This window comes from Lepidochelys kempii, chromosome 7 (genome assembly GCF_965140285.1).
Source record: "Lepidochelys kempii isolate rLepKem1 chromosome 7, rLepKem1.hap1, whole genome shotgun sequence".
Classification (NCBI taxonomy): domain Eukaryota; kingdom Metazoa; phylum Chordata; order Testudines; family Cheloniidae; genus Lepidochelys; species Lepidochelys kempii.
The window spans coordinates 81,388,814-81,404,372 of NC_136386.1; the positions used below are offsets into that span (position 1 = coordinate 81,388,814).

The 15,559-nt window shown below is 41.5% G+C and overlaps 1 protein-coding gene across 5 annotated transcripts; it reads left to right on the forward strand.

Moving 5' to 3' along the window:
- The first annotated feature begins 694 nt into the window (after positions 1 to 694).
- On the forward strand, positions 695 to 9,556 carry HNRNPH3 (heterogeneous nuclear ribonucleoprotein H3). 5 transcript variants are annotated; one of them, XM_073353464.1, is made up of 11 exons: positions 695 to 758; positions 1,200 to 1,449; positions 3,113 to 3,248; positions 3,799 to 3,937; positions 4,493 to 4,680; positions 5,074 to 5,160; positions 5,460 to 5,575; positions 7,768 to 7,903; positions 8,605 to 8,685; positions 8,765 to 8,854; positions 9,253 to 9,556. In XM_073353464.1, exons 3-11 carry the CDS (start codon positions 3,134 to 3,136, stop codon positions 9,327 to 9,329), a joined length of 1,029 nt encoding a protein of 342 aa, XP_073209565.1. In that variant the 5' UTR covers positions 695 to 758; positions 1,200 to 1,449; positions 3,113 to 3,133; the 3' UTR covers positions 9,330 to 9,556. The 5 variants fall into 5 exon arrangements, with proteins under 5 accessions (XP_073209565.1, XP_073209569.1, XP_073209566.1 ...); XM_073353468.1 differs by having other exon boundaries at positions 701 to 758; positions 4,493 to 4,635; XM_073353465.2 differs by having other exon boundaries at positions 743 to 758; positions 1,328 to 1,449.
- Positions 9,557 to 15,559: the final 6,003 nt, after the last annotated feature.

The window sequence follows — 15,559 nt, forward strand, 5'->3', positions numbered from 1 at the left end:
AGAAACAGCTGATCGCGGGAGGCATGGGGAAGGAGTGGGAGACGCTGATTGGTGGGCCTGCTGGCAGGTGCTAGGTACTGGATGGGGGAGCTGCTGACATATTACTGTGGCTCTTTGGCAATGTATATTGCTAAATTCTGGCTCCTACTCAGGCTCAGGTTGACCACCCCTGATTTAGTTGGGGATTGGTCCTGCTTTGAGCAGGGGGTTGGACTAGATGACCTCCTGAGGCCTCTTCCAACCCTGGTCTTCTATGATTCTATGACTTTTATTGAGTTGCTCCAGACCTGACAGGGGCGAATACAGTTTTAGGACTATGTTAAAGTGAACGAAAGAGAAAAGAATTACAGCTTTGGCTTGACTAGGCTCTCGGGCGGAGTATAAGCCTGGCCACTGCTCTCAGCCTACTCCTTAATAATGCTACTGACAGCAGAGCATGTGAGTGGTTGAGGGTGATGTTTGTGGCCAGCTGGAAAAGCCCCAAGCCGCACTACAATTACAAAGGTCTCAAGACTTTCTGTCTCCCCACCCGCCCACAAGGCAAACGGCTAGAAAACGCGCTCCCCTTCTTTATCCTGAATGTGCAGGGACATGACCGTCGCTCGTCCCCAAGGCAAACACCCCAAACCTGCGCGCGCAGTGAGTGTATGCCGTGGCTACGATAACCACTGCGCATAGGCGGGCTCGCCTCCCCCCGGGCAGAGGTCACCTGAACGAGAGATCGCGGCCCGCGAGGTGGGGAGCCAGCCCGTGAACGGGTAGGCAGCAGGCGGAGGGGGAAAGGTGCTGGCCTGCGCGGTGGGAAGGGGGGGCGGTCACGGCGTCCCAGGTGAGAGGGAAGCTGCCGCCTGTGGGGCGGGAACACGGGATTTCGCGCCTCAGGGCGGAGCTGTCTAGTTCCGTTACAAAGGCACAATAGACCTCCCTACCGCTACCCTCTACCCAACAACTACGCATGCGCCTCCGCCACCACCCTTTCCCTCTGTTCTGGAGTCTAGCGGGATGTCTAAGCAGCACCTTGGCGTTGCCTGTGCGCTATTAAGGACACATGCTATTGGTATTATAACGAATGCCTTACGCATGCGCGCTTACGCCCACTGTTTTGTAACGCATGCGCCCTTGCACCTACTAGGCACTCGGGAATTATTGTCGAGCAGTATCTTTCATTCGTGCATGCGCTGTTCTTCATCTTGACTTAGGTGCGCATGCGCATTTCCCAGTACCTTGGACGTAAGCAGAGCTGGGGTTCTGTGCGCAGCGTGGCTATCGCGATACTTGTGTGCCCGCGACGCCATCCTACCTGCTTGTTTCTGCCTTCGCTGCGTAGTTTGCCGAGCAAGCAACGCGCCCGCCGGTGAGAAGAGAGGAGGCGGAGGTTTCTTCGCCCTCCCGACCCCCACCATAGAGCCTACCGTCGCTGCACATCGAGGAGAGTGTGAGGATCTCCCGGTGAGTACGGGGAGAAGGGCCCGAGCTCGCCGCAGCCCAGCCCGCCCGGTGTGCCCGGAGGAGGTGGCTGCCGCAGTTCGGGCCCTGGGGGCGGACGGACATCTCCGCCCCCGAGCAGGGGGGCGGGCAGGGGTGTTGAGGGCGCTGAAGGCCGCGAGAACCCTCTCGGTAGGGGAGGTGCGGCGGCGACTCTTCGCGGGGCCTAGCTCGGGCGCGGCCGCCATTTTGAGTGGTGGCGTTGAACGCGGCAGTGGCTGCGGGAGCCCGGTTGCACGGCGGAGCAGCCTTTGAGCGGGTGTGGATGGAGGCTGCGAGGTCCCTGGGGAGATGGGAGTAGGCGCCTGAGGCATCCCCTGTGGGGGGGGATAGGAGTTCGGGAGGTGGGGGTGGCTAAGGAGCTGCGGTAAATGGCGCCTGAGAGCGGGCGGGAGAGGCGCGCACTTGGCGGTAGTTAGTATTGCGGCCTGGCTGAGCGGCAGCGGCGACCACAAAGGCGGGCGGCAACGGCGAGAGACGTTTCGGCCTTGCTGATGAAGAGGCGGGGCCGCGGTGTAACGCGTGCGGGCTCTCGCCATTGTCATCCCCGCGCCCAGCCTCGCGGCCTATTGTGAGACCCCCATGGGATTAGTGCGATCCGAGGCGCGGACTGACTGAGTCTCCCGCTCTGTGGAGGGATCTGCCTCATGCACAGTGGATTAGTCGTCCCCCTTCCCCGGGTTCCTGCAGCTTGCTCCCCAAAGACTTCCTCTGCCGGGATAATATTTTCTGCCTCACAAGGGTGTTGTGGGAATTAATCCATTAACAGATACACTGCGCTTGGAAGACAAAATTGATTTATGTAAGTGCTAATATTAGTAGTTATAGTATAATAGTAATAAAAAAATCATGTCTCTTGTTGGCACAGTAGCATATATTTGCTTTAAAACTAAATCTTGTGTTTTGATGCTTAATTCATACAAAAGTCTCTCTAGTTTTGTTCTTGATGCGTTCTGGTAGTAACAGTAATAATCTCGTTTGTCACATTTGAATCATTATCTTGGTCAAATTTGAATCCTAGAATAATATTAATGAGATGAAAAAAGTGCCATAACCGGGGACCCAAGTTACAACTCAGCTTTAACTTGTATTCTTGTTCCATATCTACCCCTGACTCTCAGATAGTCCTTGTTTTCTATATTCCTTTTTAATTGTCTCTTCAGGTTTTTAACGTAAAGCATTCTGATCTTTAGTAAAGTTATTCTCATGTCTTCAAAAAGGCCCATACAGCAGGCCAAGTTAAAAATGGGACATTATTCTTAATTTGTCAAGAGTTAAGGGGTATTTTTTTGTAGAATCTCAAACCACCGCCCCCTGCAAGTGAAGATGTGAGTGCATGTGAGAGACACTGTCAGACTGTAGAGGGATTGTGTACTGAGTTTTGTCTGCTTTGTTCAACTAAATCTGAGGCAGGACAGTACTCTGTGTCATATTTGATACCCTTCTGGATGTATCTTGCATATTATAGTACAATTCCAGAACGTAACATTAATGGAGTGTATGATGCATCATATTAGCTTGTAACTGAGGTAAAATTAAATGTGTATGGAGTAGGGTTTTGGGAAGGAGGGGGTAGCAGTACCTTATGATTCTAAAACACTGACTTTTTCTCCTTTGTTTTTTGTAGTGTGTTGATTTAAGTAACAAGATGGACTGGACTGGGAAACACAATGGTCCAAATGATACATCTAGTGATGGAACAGTACGACTTCGTGGACTGCCTTTTGGTTGTAGCAAAGAGGAGATTGTTCAGTTCTTTCAAGGTATCTCTAGTATAGTCAAAATACAGTGACTTTGTTTTTACGTTTCTCTCACATCAGTGTTTCACATAGTTTAACTTTTAATATCCACTTTTTTGGGTGGGAGGGGGAGTCTTTGTTTTAAACTTAGATTGTTTTTCCAAACTGTGAATTATGCTCTTCTAATTAAAGTACAAATAAATTTAGATTCAGTAAAGACTAGAATATGTCTAACTTTTAGTCAGGGTAGTAAATGTATCATGCATATTGAAATAACTTACTCTGTTTGTTAGAATTTGGAGCACAGTTAAAATATTTGACTGGTAGTTATGATATCTTCATATAATGTGGGCGGACTTATTCCTGTATAGCATAAACAAAAACACTACTAGAACAAATATGGCTAAACCATTAATTTTTAATGAAAAATCATTGGCTTGTCTTGTTGGGTGACGGGGGAAAACTAAGCTATTTTTTTGTTGTTTAGATTTGCTTTAAGTATTTGCTACAGTTGGGAATGTTTCAGCCTTTAACACTGTTCCCCTTGATGGGGTTATTTGTCCTTGGGTTAAAGGGTTGGAAATCGTGCCAAATGGGATAACATTGACGCTGGACTACCAGGGGAGAAGCACAGGGGAGGCCTTCGTGCAGTTTGCTTCAAAGGAGATAGCAGAAAATGCTCTGGGGAAACACAAGGAAAGAATAGGGCACAGGTGGGGATGGAGAGTTTGGGATGGTGTTAAATCTTTTTTTTGGGGGTTGTGGGTCAGTAATGCTTTTTTGGGGGGTGGGGACCATAATATTTTAACTGGCTATTTTAAAGAATTTATAATTATGATCCTAAGTTTAACTTGGAAAATACAATAGATTTGGGGGGTGGGGGAAGATAGTAATACTATGTAGTTTGCTAAAATCAGAATTTTGTCTTTTTGTATAGGGTATTCTATGATAAATCTATAGTCAGCCATTTTTCAGCTGTATTATTTCATATTGGGGGAACAAGTTTCAGAGACTTTTGAATTTAATTTTTACAGTTAGAATTTTCAAGTAGTAAATTTTACCAATGTAAAGTTTTCTTTTGATACACTTAAGAATCTTAAGGCTTTAGGTGAAACTTAAGTTGTATGGTATCTCTAGTCACTTTTTTTATTGGATTTTGCATTTAGTTATAGAAATGACTGTACAAAATTATTTAAATATCTGTTGTAACTTTCAAAGAGCTTATGCATGTATTCTTATTTGTGCCTTGAAAATCCTCTCTTACTTAGGTACATTGAAATCTTCAAAAGTAGTAAGAGTGAAATCAGAGGATTCTATGACCCACCAAGAAGAATGATGGGACAACAACGACCTGGACCATATGATAGACCATTAGGAGGAAGAGGGGGTTATTATGGAGCTGGGCGTGGAAGTATGTATGACAGAATGCGTCGAGGAGGTGGTGGATATGACGGTGGTATGTGTATCTAATGAGCAAAGGTTCTGTTGTCAGTTTCTTCATGTTTCTGACATTTTAGTCAAGAAATAGAGAAATGGCAGTAATTTCAGTACCTACTAGGTTTGGAGAGTCTTTTTGAAATCTGGATTGTTATCTATGGTGTCATTACCAAATGGGACTTGTTGAAAATGGTGACATGTGTTTATAAAGGTAAAGGAATGGTATGAGAACACATCAGGAAATTATTATTTTTAATTGATGCAGGAAATTTTTCATTTACACTTGATGCTGAGAAATCCTACTATCATCAGCACATAACAGAAGTTACCAAAAGGTTGCAAAAATGTTGTTCATATATTATAGTTTTGTAATTATAGCACATTCACACACTTTTTTTCTTAAATTGTACAGGATATGGTGGCTTTGATGATTATGGTGGCTATAATAACTATGGCTATGGAAATGATGGCTATGATGACAGAATGAGAGATGGGAGAGGTAAAATCAAGAATTAAAAATTTTATACATAATGTGCTCTTCTAAAGGGTTTTCTCAAAGAACAGATATTGGTCTTCATATGAGAAGTAACCACCAGATTGTCAATTAAAGTAAAAATATCTGGCATGTATGAGTGTTGGGGTTAAAATGTTTTTGTTACCAAGGTTTGGGTTATGGGTGTACTTTGTCCCAGTCAAGAGTGGCAGTTACATGATGTGTATACTTTGAAAATAGCAACCAATGGTAGTAATTGAGTCTTTCCAGCCTTTCATGAGGTACTCAAGTGTACTGTTTTACAGGTATGGGAGGACATGGCTATGGTGGAGCTGGAGATGCAAGTTCAGGTTTCCATGGTGGTCATTTTGTTCATATGAGAGGATTGCCTTTTCGAGCTACAGAAAATGATATTGCTAATGTAAGTATGATAAGAAAATTTCTCCTACTGTTGTGCTGTAGCTTTTCATGTTGCTGTCTCTCCAAGACATAGCTATTCTTCATGGTTCTCCATGTTTTTGTTCTAAGAGTTAGCAATTAATCCCATTGACTCTATTGTAGCTTCTCTTGCAGCGGAAACAATTGCTTGTATCTGCAGCAACACAACACTAAACTCACAATTTAAGGTTGGGCTTTTCAGAGGTATTGGAGATAAGCACCCATCACTCTCTCACTTTTAGTGAAAGTTGGGTGCCTAACTCCCTTAAATGCTTTTTAAATTCCCATCCTAACCTACATAGTTGTTCTTTTGACTAGAAGTCTGAGAAAATTACCAGGTTTATGGCTTAGCCCTGTGTTTCCAGTCCCATTGGTTGAGATTTAGTTGTAGAAAGTGTTCTTGGTATGAGAGCTCCTGATTTAAATATAACTTTTCAAAATTATTAGAATGTTACTAGCACACTGTGAAACAGCAGAAATAATTAAAACTGAACAGTTCTTAAAAATTGGGCGGGGGGGCCTTTGTGATATTTCTGATGTCAGATTTCCAAACCAGCAGGTGGGTAGTTACTAAACTTTTTTGGACATAAATGAAAACTATTTAGGTTCTACTTCAGCTTAAGTGGTGCCACTCTCTGATTACCCTCTGGCTTTTCTCCATACTAGACTTGTTATCCAACAGCAGTTATCTCTCAAATAGATGGAGCTAATAGCTTCTAGCCTTTCAAAAGGTGGGATTTCAAGCCTGTATTTAGATGATGCAAAGCAGTTTTTTTCTAGCAGGTGATGTTAGCTTGTCAAATTTGGAAATAATTGCAGTTCTAAGGCTAGAGGCAGCCATCATCTATAAGATGATCTCTTGCATAACTGCCCTAGAGTAATTCCTGTATCAAGCCCAATAACTTGTGGTTTGAAATACAAAATATTTTTTCAAAAGATATGCAAGCTTGATTTAAAGACTCCAAGTGACTGATCATTACATTCATTGTTAAATTGTTCCAATCCTGATTTGGGGGGGAAAAACATGTCTCAAAAATTTCAAAATGAAAACATAATTTCAGCTTCCTGTCATTGGATCCTTTTATGGTAAAGAACTTGACTACAAAGCTTTGGTGCAGAGCACACTTATGTAGGACTGGTAGTTTGCTTGATGTGTGATCCTAAAATTATTACTGAGCCCATGGACTAGTGGTTTTGCTGTGGTGGGAGTGCCACTGGTCCAAAAACCTTTCATTACTTATTCGGTACTTTGGCTTTCATGTGGCACAGGCAACAACCATGATTTGGCTTACCGTATTTCTCAATTTCCCAGATACGCACCTTACCCAGGTATCTCGTTATGCCCCAGTTCTGCAAACACATGCTTAAGTGTTTGCAGGTTAGGAGCTTTAACAGTACACTACCATTTTAACAAGTTATCTATGTGCTACTTAAAAGCTTTCGATTCTGAAAGCATTTACCTAATTGAAGCTTTTGTTTTCTCTCAAATGTTGTTCTCCTGTGGATGGAATGCCATTGTCTTATCAGACCTACTCAGACTGACCATGTTGCTCTTTAGGTTTATATTCTCTGTAAGCAGCAGTTAAAGAGGTCACAATTCTACCAATTCACACGTTCAAGTACCCTTTAGTTTATTAAATTTGATTCAGCTACTGTTCTACAATATTTAACTTCAAAGTATTGTTATACTAGTTATACCAGTTGTGGGAAATGTCAAGTGCAAAGGACAAGATCCATGAGTCCAGAGTTCTATTTTTGGCTCTATTGGCTTGTTTTGTTTCCTTTTACAAATCACTTACCTTTCTGTATCTAGTCTACCTGTTTGACAAATGGGATAATACTTAAGAATTTATCTGTAAGACAGCTAAATTTTGTAAAGTGAGATCCTTGGATAAATCTTAATATTATAAGATGAGGTAGTATTCATACAGAATATAGTCATGTCTAGAAAGAGAATTAATCTGTTCATACTCTAGGAATAAGAAACATTGGACTGACTGAGCAAATTAGAATCAAAAATATTGGGTAATTCCAAACATTTTCTTTTTAAGTTGTCACTTATCATGATGAGCTCTTTAAAATCGTAATTTAAATGTTGGTTCTAAAGCTGTTTAATACAATGCTTGAATATTTTGATATTTGTGAATGAACATTGTTAATTTGTAAATCTTTTAGTTTTTTTCACCACTGAATCCTATAAGAGTTCACATTGATATTGGGGCAGATGGAAGAGCAACAGGAGAAGCAGATGTGGAGTTTGTAACACATGAAGATGCAGTGGCTGCCATGTCTAAGGATAAAAATAACATGCGTAAGTATTACCAATGTGAACTTGAACCATTCAATGACCAGCCCTAATTAGATTCCTAGGTCTTTTGTGCAGCTACTTAGATGAGAGCTGTCAGTGGGTGTTGTAAAAACTTAAGATGAAACTGACAGCATGCTCTCAGCTCACTTCTTTCTTCCGCCTACCTTCTGCTTTCTCTATGAAATACATATTTTATTGGCAGTAGGAAGGAGAAGCAGTTCTTAAGGTGCTATGAACGTGAATAGAGCCAACTAGCCTGAGGAATAGTGGAAGTAGAGAGTGGAGGCAGGCTCTTGCCTTTAGACACTCCACATCTGCAGATCCTGAAAGTTCCTTTAAATATGTGAGCTTGCACCTACGCTGCATTGCGGTGTGGCTTGATTTTCCTGTTTGTTTTTTTAATGGCTTGATTTCATCTTAATAGCTTGTGGAAAAATAACATTGAAAGTCTGAAACCTGTTTACCCACAGAGCATGTGCAACATATGCTGCCCTGTCTGTATATCTCAGCTCTGGCATGGGATGACCACATGCAGAGTAAGAGGTTTCATTGTCCATTTAAGTCATTGTCTTTTTGAGACTACCAATAAGGGTGCAAATTGTGACAGTAGTCATAATGAATATGGACAGTTATCTATTAGGAACTAATCTAACACCGACTCTCTGACCTAAAATACTGAGTAGGTTTTTTTTTTATTATTAAAGAACATCGATATATTGAACTGTTTCTGAATTCAACTGCTGGAGGAGGCTCTGGAATGGGAGGCTATGGCAGAGATGGAATGGGTATGTATGGCTTCAAATTTTAGTTCATTAGCAAATAGAAACTTGATCTCATTATAACATTGCATGTTTTACCTTCCAGATCAAGGAGGTTATGGTTCTGTTGGCAGAATGGGAATGGGTAGCAATTACAGCGGAGGATATGGTACTCCTGATGGCTTGGGTGGATATGGTAAGTAGTGGTTTTGTTTTTAATTACATGAATTAGCTACAAGAGTTCTACTGTTACTTTGAAAGTTTTTGTGCAGTTTTAAAGTGAGAACTTGAAATTTTAGAATTGAAACATTTTTAAAACTTGAATTTTTTTTTTTTTTTTTTTACCAGAGGTAATGTCTTTATTATAGACCACCTTTGCTCCCACTGGTGAATGAATCAAATTTTTCTGGCAACTGTGGCAATTGTTTTCATACAGAAAGAAATATTGGGGAAAAGGAACATTTTCAGCTGCTTTTCAATGCAATTTAACAGTTTAAAAACAAGGGGTCCATATCCTCTGACTAAGCAGGTCTCAGTGGATCAAATGGAGAACTACTTCTGAAACTGATAACTGTTTAATCACTTACTTTGTAGGTCGTGGCAGTGGAAATAGTGGTGGATACTATGGGCAAGGCAGTATGGGTGGAGGTGGATGGCGTGGAATGTATTGAAGAGTGACCTGGCTTCTACTACAAAATACCCTGGAAGAAACAGTATCTGGTCTACTAGACTTTCTTACAAAATTTAATTTCTTTTGTATTTTAAGAACTTTATAATGACTGAAGGAATGTGTTTTCACAATATTATTTGGTAAGCAACAGATTGTGATGGGAAAATCTGTTTTCTGTAGGTTTTATTTGTTGCATACTCTGACTTTAAATAAATTTTTATATTCAAACCACTGATGTTGATACTTTTTATACTAGTTACTCCTAAGGATGTATTGCATATTCAAGAATGCATTTGGTTTAAGATGTACTATTGGTTTATTAAAGGTGGTTGTACTGTAACTTCTCTGAACACTGATTCAGTTCTCTGTAAACATGGTATAATTGAATCTTAGATTAAAGAGACACTTGTTAAAAGGAATAAGATAGAAAAGTAGATTAGTTTGGTTTTGGTTACAACTTATTCTAAATTGACTTTCCAGTATATACTACAAAAAAAATCCCACAACAAAATACTAAGTTATAGGTATGGAGGCTAAAAGTTTCAAATTTGGCTTCCTTGTTTTTCATGTCAAAAGCACTATCTTCAAATGCACAACTGCATAGGTTGGTTGGTGTCTGATCTGTATGTCCATAAGAATGGGCAACTCAACTCATTTTGCTGATCCTTGCACTAATATCTAGCAAGTTTCACATTTCCTGATAAATCTTCATGTCTGTATACTTACAAACCAATTTGTCTTGTTAGTTAAATTACCTTCAAACATTAGTAAAGTTTCCTTTTCCATATGGACAGGACACCCAAATAATGGGGCAGAGTACTAGTTACGTTAAATTATGTCTGGTTTTAATATATTTCATACCCAAAACATGTCAGAATATTAAAAGGCATTAAGTCAAATTGCGTATGGGTCTCATTTTCCTGAGTCTGTTCAGAAAAGAAAATACACGTAGTTTTGCTGCTGACTAGCAGGTAATAGCCTACATCTATTCAAAATTTGTCAGTTTCTTTTCCACTGAAGAAAGCATTCATCATTTTAGGGAGTTATTTGGCATCCAAATACCCCCTTCAAATGAAAGCAAACATATAAGACCAATACTTGTCAAAGTACTTTCACACAACTCAACCACAGCTTGATAATGTTTTTGTGCATTTGTGACATGTAAGATGTTTGGAACCATATTGTTTGAAGACACTAACATACATGATGTATAATGAAGAAAAAGGTATTTCATAATTCTCAGCCACCATGCTCTTCCAAATTTTAACTGCTTGTCCTTAAATGCCTCCCTCTAATTTGTCAAATGTGCTCTTGGTTATTGAAAGTTTGTCACCTGTTTTTGCTAGTAATGTGTTTGTAATAAATGTGTTATTGTGGGAGACAATAGAATGGAGTTTATTTTGCTAGGAAGTGTGTGTGTGACAAATTAGCTTAAGAGGTCTACAAAACAGCTGAGAGAATTAAAATGGAAGTTTCTTGTTCAGTGTAGCTACACCTGCAATAGTATTAACTTTTTCCCCTCCTCCCCTCAAGTTTTTCTTTATCATAGAGCAGGCCCTATGATATGAAAAACCACAGCTCAATCTGTCTCTCTTAGCTATGAAGGGACAGCAGACTGCTTGAGTCACAACCCATCTGAGACTTGTGCTCTAGACGTTTTGAGGGTATGGTGGGGTCAAACCTTAAGTGCTGAGTGGTTGCAACCAAAGTGGTCTGGGTGACGAAAAGGGATGCTAGTTAGATACTGGAAAAAGGGAAACGTGCTTTGTTTGATCCTGAATATTCTAGACTAGCAGTTTTCAAACTGGGTCGTAGCCCCATTTTAATGGGGTCGCCAAGGCTGGTTTAGACTTGCTGGGGCCTGGGGCCAGAACTGAAGCCTGAGCCCCACTGCTAGGGGCTGAAGTTCAAGCCTGAGGGCTTCAGCCCTGGGCAGCGAGGCTCAGGTTACAGGCCCCCTGCCTGGAACGGAAGCCCTTTGGCTTTGGCCTCCTTGGCCAGGGCAGTGAGGTTGAGGCTCCCCCGCCCCCACCCCCCACCCCCGGGTGGTGGGGCTTGGGCAGGCTAAGTCTTCAGTCTGCACTCCTGGGCCTGGGTAATCATTTTTGTTGCCAGAAGGGGGGGTCATAGTGCAATGTAGTTTGAGAACCCCTGTTCTAGACTGAAGTGAACTTCATTTGTTGACACAATGCCTTACTCATACTTAAAGTAGTAGTAGCATAGTACTGAACTAAACTGCACCACTCCATTAGATGGGCTTTCTGGTATCTTTCTATTGAGGGGGAGAGGCATTTAGGATAAAGCTAAGTAAGCTTTCCTCAGTCATAAGTAGAAAAGTTAGATGTGTCTAGTTCTGGGTTTGGCTAAACTAAGGCCCTCTGTAATCATATGGGAATCGTGAAAATATTCCCCCCAACTATCCCAATTTAATATTTGTTCCTCAAAACTGATTAAATTTACTAGTAAAAGTCCTTCAGTGCAAATTCAGTACCTTACCCTTTAGTCATGAATGTGATTTTAAAAAAAATCTTGATTTACACAGGGCCCTAGCTATAACTATTGAACATGCAGTGACAGAGACCTGTTGAAAATTAGGTGCTTACATGTAAAATAGCTGAAATTGTGCATCTCCTTGCCTCATTCCTAGCTTCTGCTTTTGAAACATGGTGGATAGCTCTTACAGAAATCTACTTAAAGAGCTTTTTCATACAACTTGTTGCACTGTGACCTAACTTAGTTAAAAGTTAGTGCTGAGGTTACCAACTGCCAAAGGTAAGTGCATTCTGTTACATTGTGGTAGCAAATGGTGTCTTGTGATGGAATGGAGTGAGATCAACTCATTGCCATCTACCTGGCCTATTTTCAGTCAGTGGGACACTACCATCTGATACTGAACAAGAACTGCTTATTTGAAGTTTAATTATCTGAAAATATATTTATTTGTACTCACTTTAATAACTTAAGACAAGGTGGGTGAGCTAGTATTTTTTTTTTATTGGGCCATTATCTGTTGGTGACAGACAAGCTTTCAGGTCACACACAGCTCTTCCTCAGGTCTGGGAAATGACTTACAAGCCTTTATAGTAGCAACACTTTCACATTATGCTGATAGCTTCAATGTTAAATATGAAATAACTACATACTGGAGGCTGATGTGAAGTAATCAGATTTCTCTCAGAAGTAGACCTGGCCACTGTTGTAGATTTGGTGGAGGTCCTTTACGTTCCTCAGATGAGGAAGCAGAGCCAACTGCTGACACAGGAAAGCTGGCCATTAAAGTGCTCCTAATTGGCTTCTTTCCTGGGGATTTTTCCCCATGCTTTTACAATATCCTTTCTAAAAGGGATAAGTGGGGGTAGACAGCTTAACATACAAGCTTGTCATTGAACTGTTGAAATAGTACCAACTCTTATGCATAGTTAAAAGATGGCCAAACCTGACGAGTTGGGGGGGGGGGAGGGAAGACTGATGCAAAACAGCACCTCATGTTCTTATTGCAGCTTTATAGTTATCTGTTTCTCCTAGGCCTACAGGAACAAGGAAGTTTAGAAGAGCTGGAGATGAGGCTCAGGGAGCAGCTATGTTCCCCTTTTTAATCTGGAAGTGTACTGTGAGGGGAAGTCTGTACCTGTGATTACAGTCCCATCATCAGGTGTGCACTCCCAAGATCAGATGCTCTATCCCTCTAAGGCAGGGGTCTCACACTCAGTTTACCTTCGGGCCAGTGCCAGTCCTCAAATCCTCCTAGTGGTCCAATGATGTCACTCATGCTGCCCAGAACCTGCCCCCCCAAAACTCTGGGAGGAAGTTTGAGGGAGGGAGGGGGTCTGAGGTGCAGGCTCTGGGAAGGGGTGCAGGGGTATGGGGAGGAGGTGCAGGGGTGTGGTGCCCCCAGGCACTGCCCCCGCAGCATCCCATTGGCCATAGGGGCACAGCCCTACCCCACAGCACAGGGAGGGGCCAGCAGCCACTGGAATGTGCATGTAGACATAGCTCAGCTCTGCTGCACTGGCAGGGGAGCACCTGGGGGCAGCAGGTGGGTCCAAAAGAACCAGCCCCAAAACGGCTGGAGCCCTGCAGGCCACATTGGGGAAGTTTGTTGGCTGTGAGTTTGAGACTTCTGCTCTAAGGGATTTCAAATAGAAAAGCTATACCACCTCTTCCATGATAAGCCTCACAGCAGAAGCTAACCTATGAAGTTAGTAAACCAGGTAAGATCAAACAGAAAGGCTGAGCGCTGGCAAGTAACCTGATTGATTGCACACAAGTACAGATGGCTATAAACATGGACAGCAGCTCTCCAGCCTTAGCTAGTTTTAGTTGGTAGTAAAATGTTTAGTAAAAGGGAGAAGGAAAAAGTTATTCTATAACTTTTTGGTCAAAAGCCCCTAGCCGTGGGGTTACACAGAGGCAAAAATATCTTGCAGAACCAGTTACTTTACAAGGTAAGTAATTGCTCTTTATTCAAAGCCAGCCAGAAAAGAGCATCACAAAAATGTAGGGCTGGAAGGGAATCTCAATAAGTCATCAAGTGCAGCCCCCTGCCCTCAAGTAGGACCAAATAAGCCTATTAAGTTGGATTTCTAATGTTAGAGATGGTGTTATCCACATGCTATTTTAGCATAGTCCAAAATCAGGGCAGGATGGGTTCAGCAACAAAGAGGGTAGTGGTTAAGAAAAGAGTGTCTGTACATCTGGGTATAGTGGTTGGGTTATACACAAAGTTTGTTTTTAAAGTCAGAAGATACACATAGTGCATAATCAGCAATAACCCAAATTGAGGTGAATGAATTTAAGATTATGTTTAGATATCTAGCATCTATGCATTTCAGTATATTACTCATGGAAAAAAAAAGTTATACAGAGTTGGTGGTGGAAAGCAAAATATATCAATGAGTGAAGATTGTCCCTCAGTAATTGAGAATTTAGCATAGGTTGTCCATTTAGAGAAAAAGACAGTCCATGAGGAAAGTATGTTACTTTCCTGACTGCTTCTCATCAGCACTTCAGCTCTCCTGGTATTGCCGCTGTCTGGTGATGTGTTTTATGTAGATGTCCCTTGACCACTTGATGGTGTCCGAACCCATGAGTTGCCACATCAGCTGAGCATAGTGTTGACGGACCACATACTCTCAGCACTGGCTCTTTCCTAGGGTCCCATGTGCCCAGGGCTCTGATGATCAGCACATGAATTTGGACGTCGTAGGCCCTAGCTCTCATAGTGTCAGCTAAAGGAGTGTATTTCTCCAGCTTTCAAGATCAGATGTCATGGAAAGCTGGGGTACTACTAAACCAGTGCAAATACATACTAGGCCAAATCCTGCTCACTTTATTCACACAGTCCCACTGCTGGGTAGTACATCAGGAATAAAGTGAGCAGCATTTAGCCCATTTTGTGAAGCAATATTAAGACAAAGTATTTTAATAGTGGAAACTGTCAAGTGTTCAAAACACATAAATAGCAGCTTAGGTGCAGTTTGGTTACATCACATTTTATTTTTTCAAACAAATTACATGTTTACAAACATTTGCATTATTTTAATTTACAAAAATCTCAATTTTTAAAAAAAATTCTTTACAAAAGCACTTACAATTAAATTCTTGGTATCATCAGTAGAACATTAATTGCATGACTACTCTCAAAGGCTACAGCTAAGCATTTTATGTGCAAGAATGATTTATGAAGCTGAGTTAAAAAATGGAATTGTTTCAAAACCATCTTGGCTCCTATAATAGGAGCAATCCAAATCTGTGGATAAAGGAAATAATTAGGCTGATAACTATTCGGGTTTTCCATTGACCAGTGCAGATTTGGGAGAAATAAGGACAAAATTAGAACTAGAATAAACTCCTGGGTCAAATGGAAAGAGACAGGAAGTTACCAGTAAACTTAAAAGAGAAGTCTATACAACAGTGGTTCATTGTTTTAATGTATGACACTTGAGTGTTGAGCAACAGCTCTGTTCCACATAAATGCAAATCTGAGATGGATGAGTGGTGTAAGCAAGAAAGACCTGGTGAGGAATGTGGTGTTAGAGACATGTTCACAGTAACACTGATAGATTTAAAAAAATGAGGGCATGCAGGCTCAGATGGCTTGGCCATGTACAATGCAGTCCTCACAACTATGTGAGTCCAACAGATCAAGGGAAAAAGAGAGGCTGACCCAAGAAGTGGTGGGAGGTCATAAAAGAAGACATGCCAGCATGTGGTGTGATAAAGGAGATGACA

Bases quoted from the DNA above. Each gene is read 5' to 3' on its own strand.
- HNRNPH3 (XM_073353464.1), top strand. From the start codon at position 3,134: ATGGACTGGACTGGGAAACACAATGGTCCAAATGATACATCTAGTGAT. The intron at 3,938-4,492 runs GTGGGGATGGAG...TCTCTTACTTAG, and splicing joins AAGGAAAGAATAGGGCACAG to GTACATTGAAATCTTCAAAA. The intron at 4,681-5,073 runs GTATGTGTATCT...TAAATTGTACAG, and splicing joins AGGTGGTGGATATGACGGTG to GATATGGTGGCTTTGATGAT.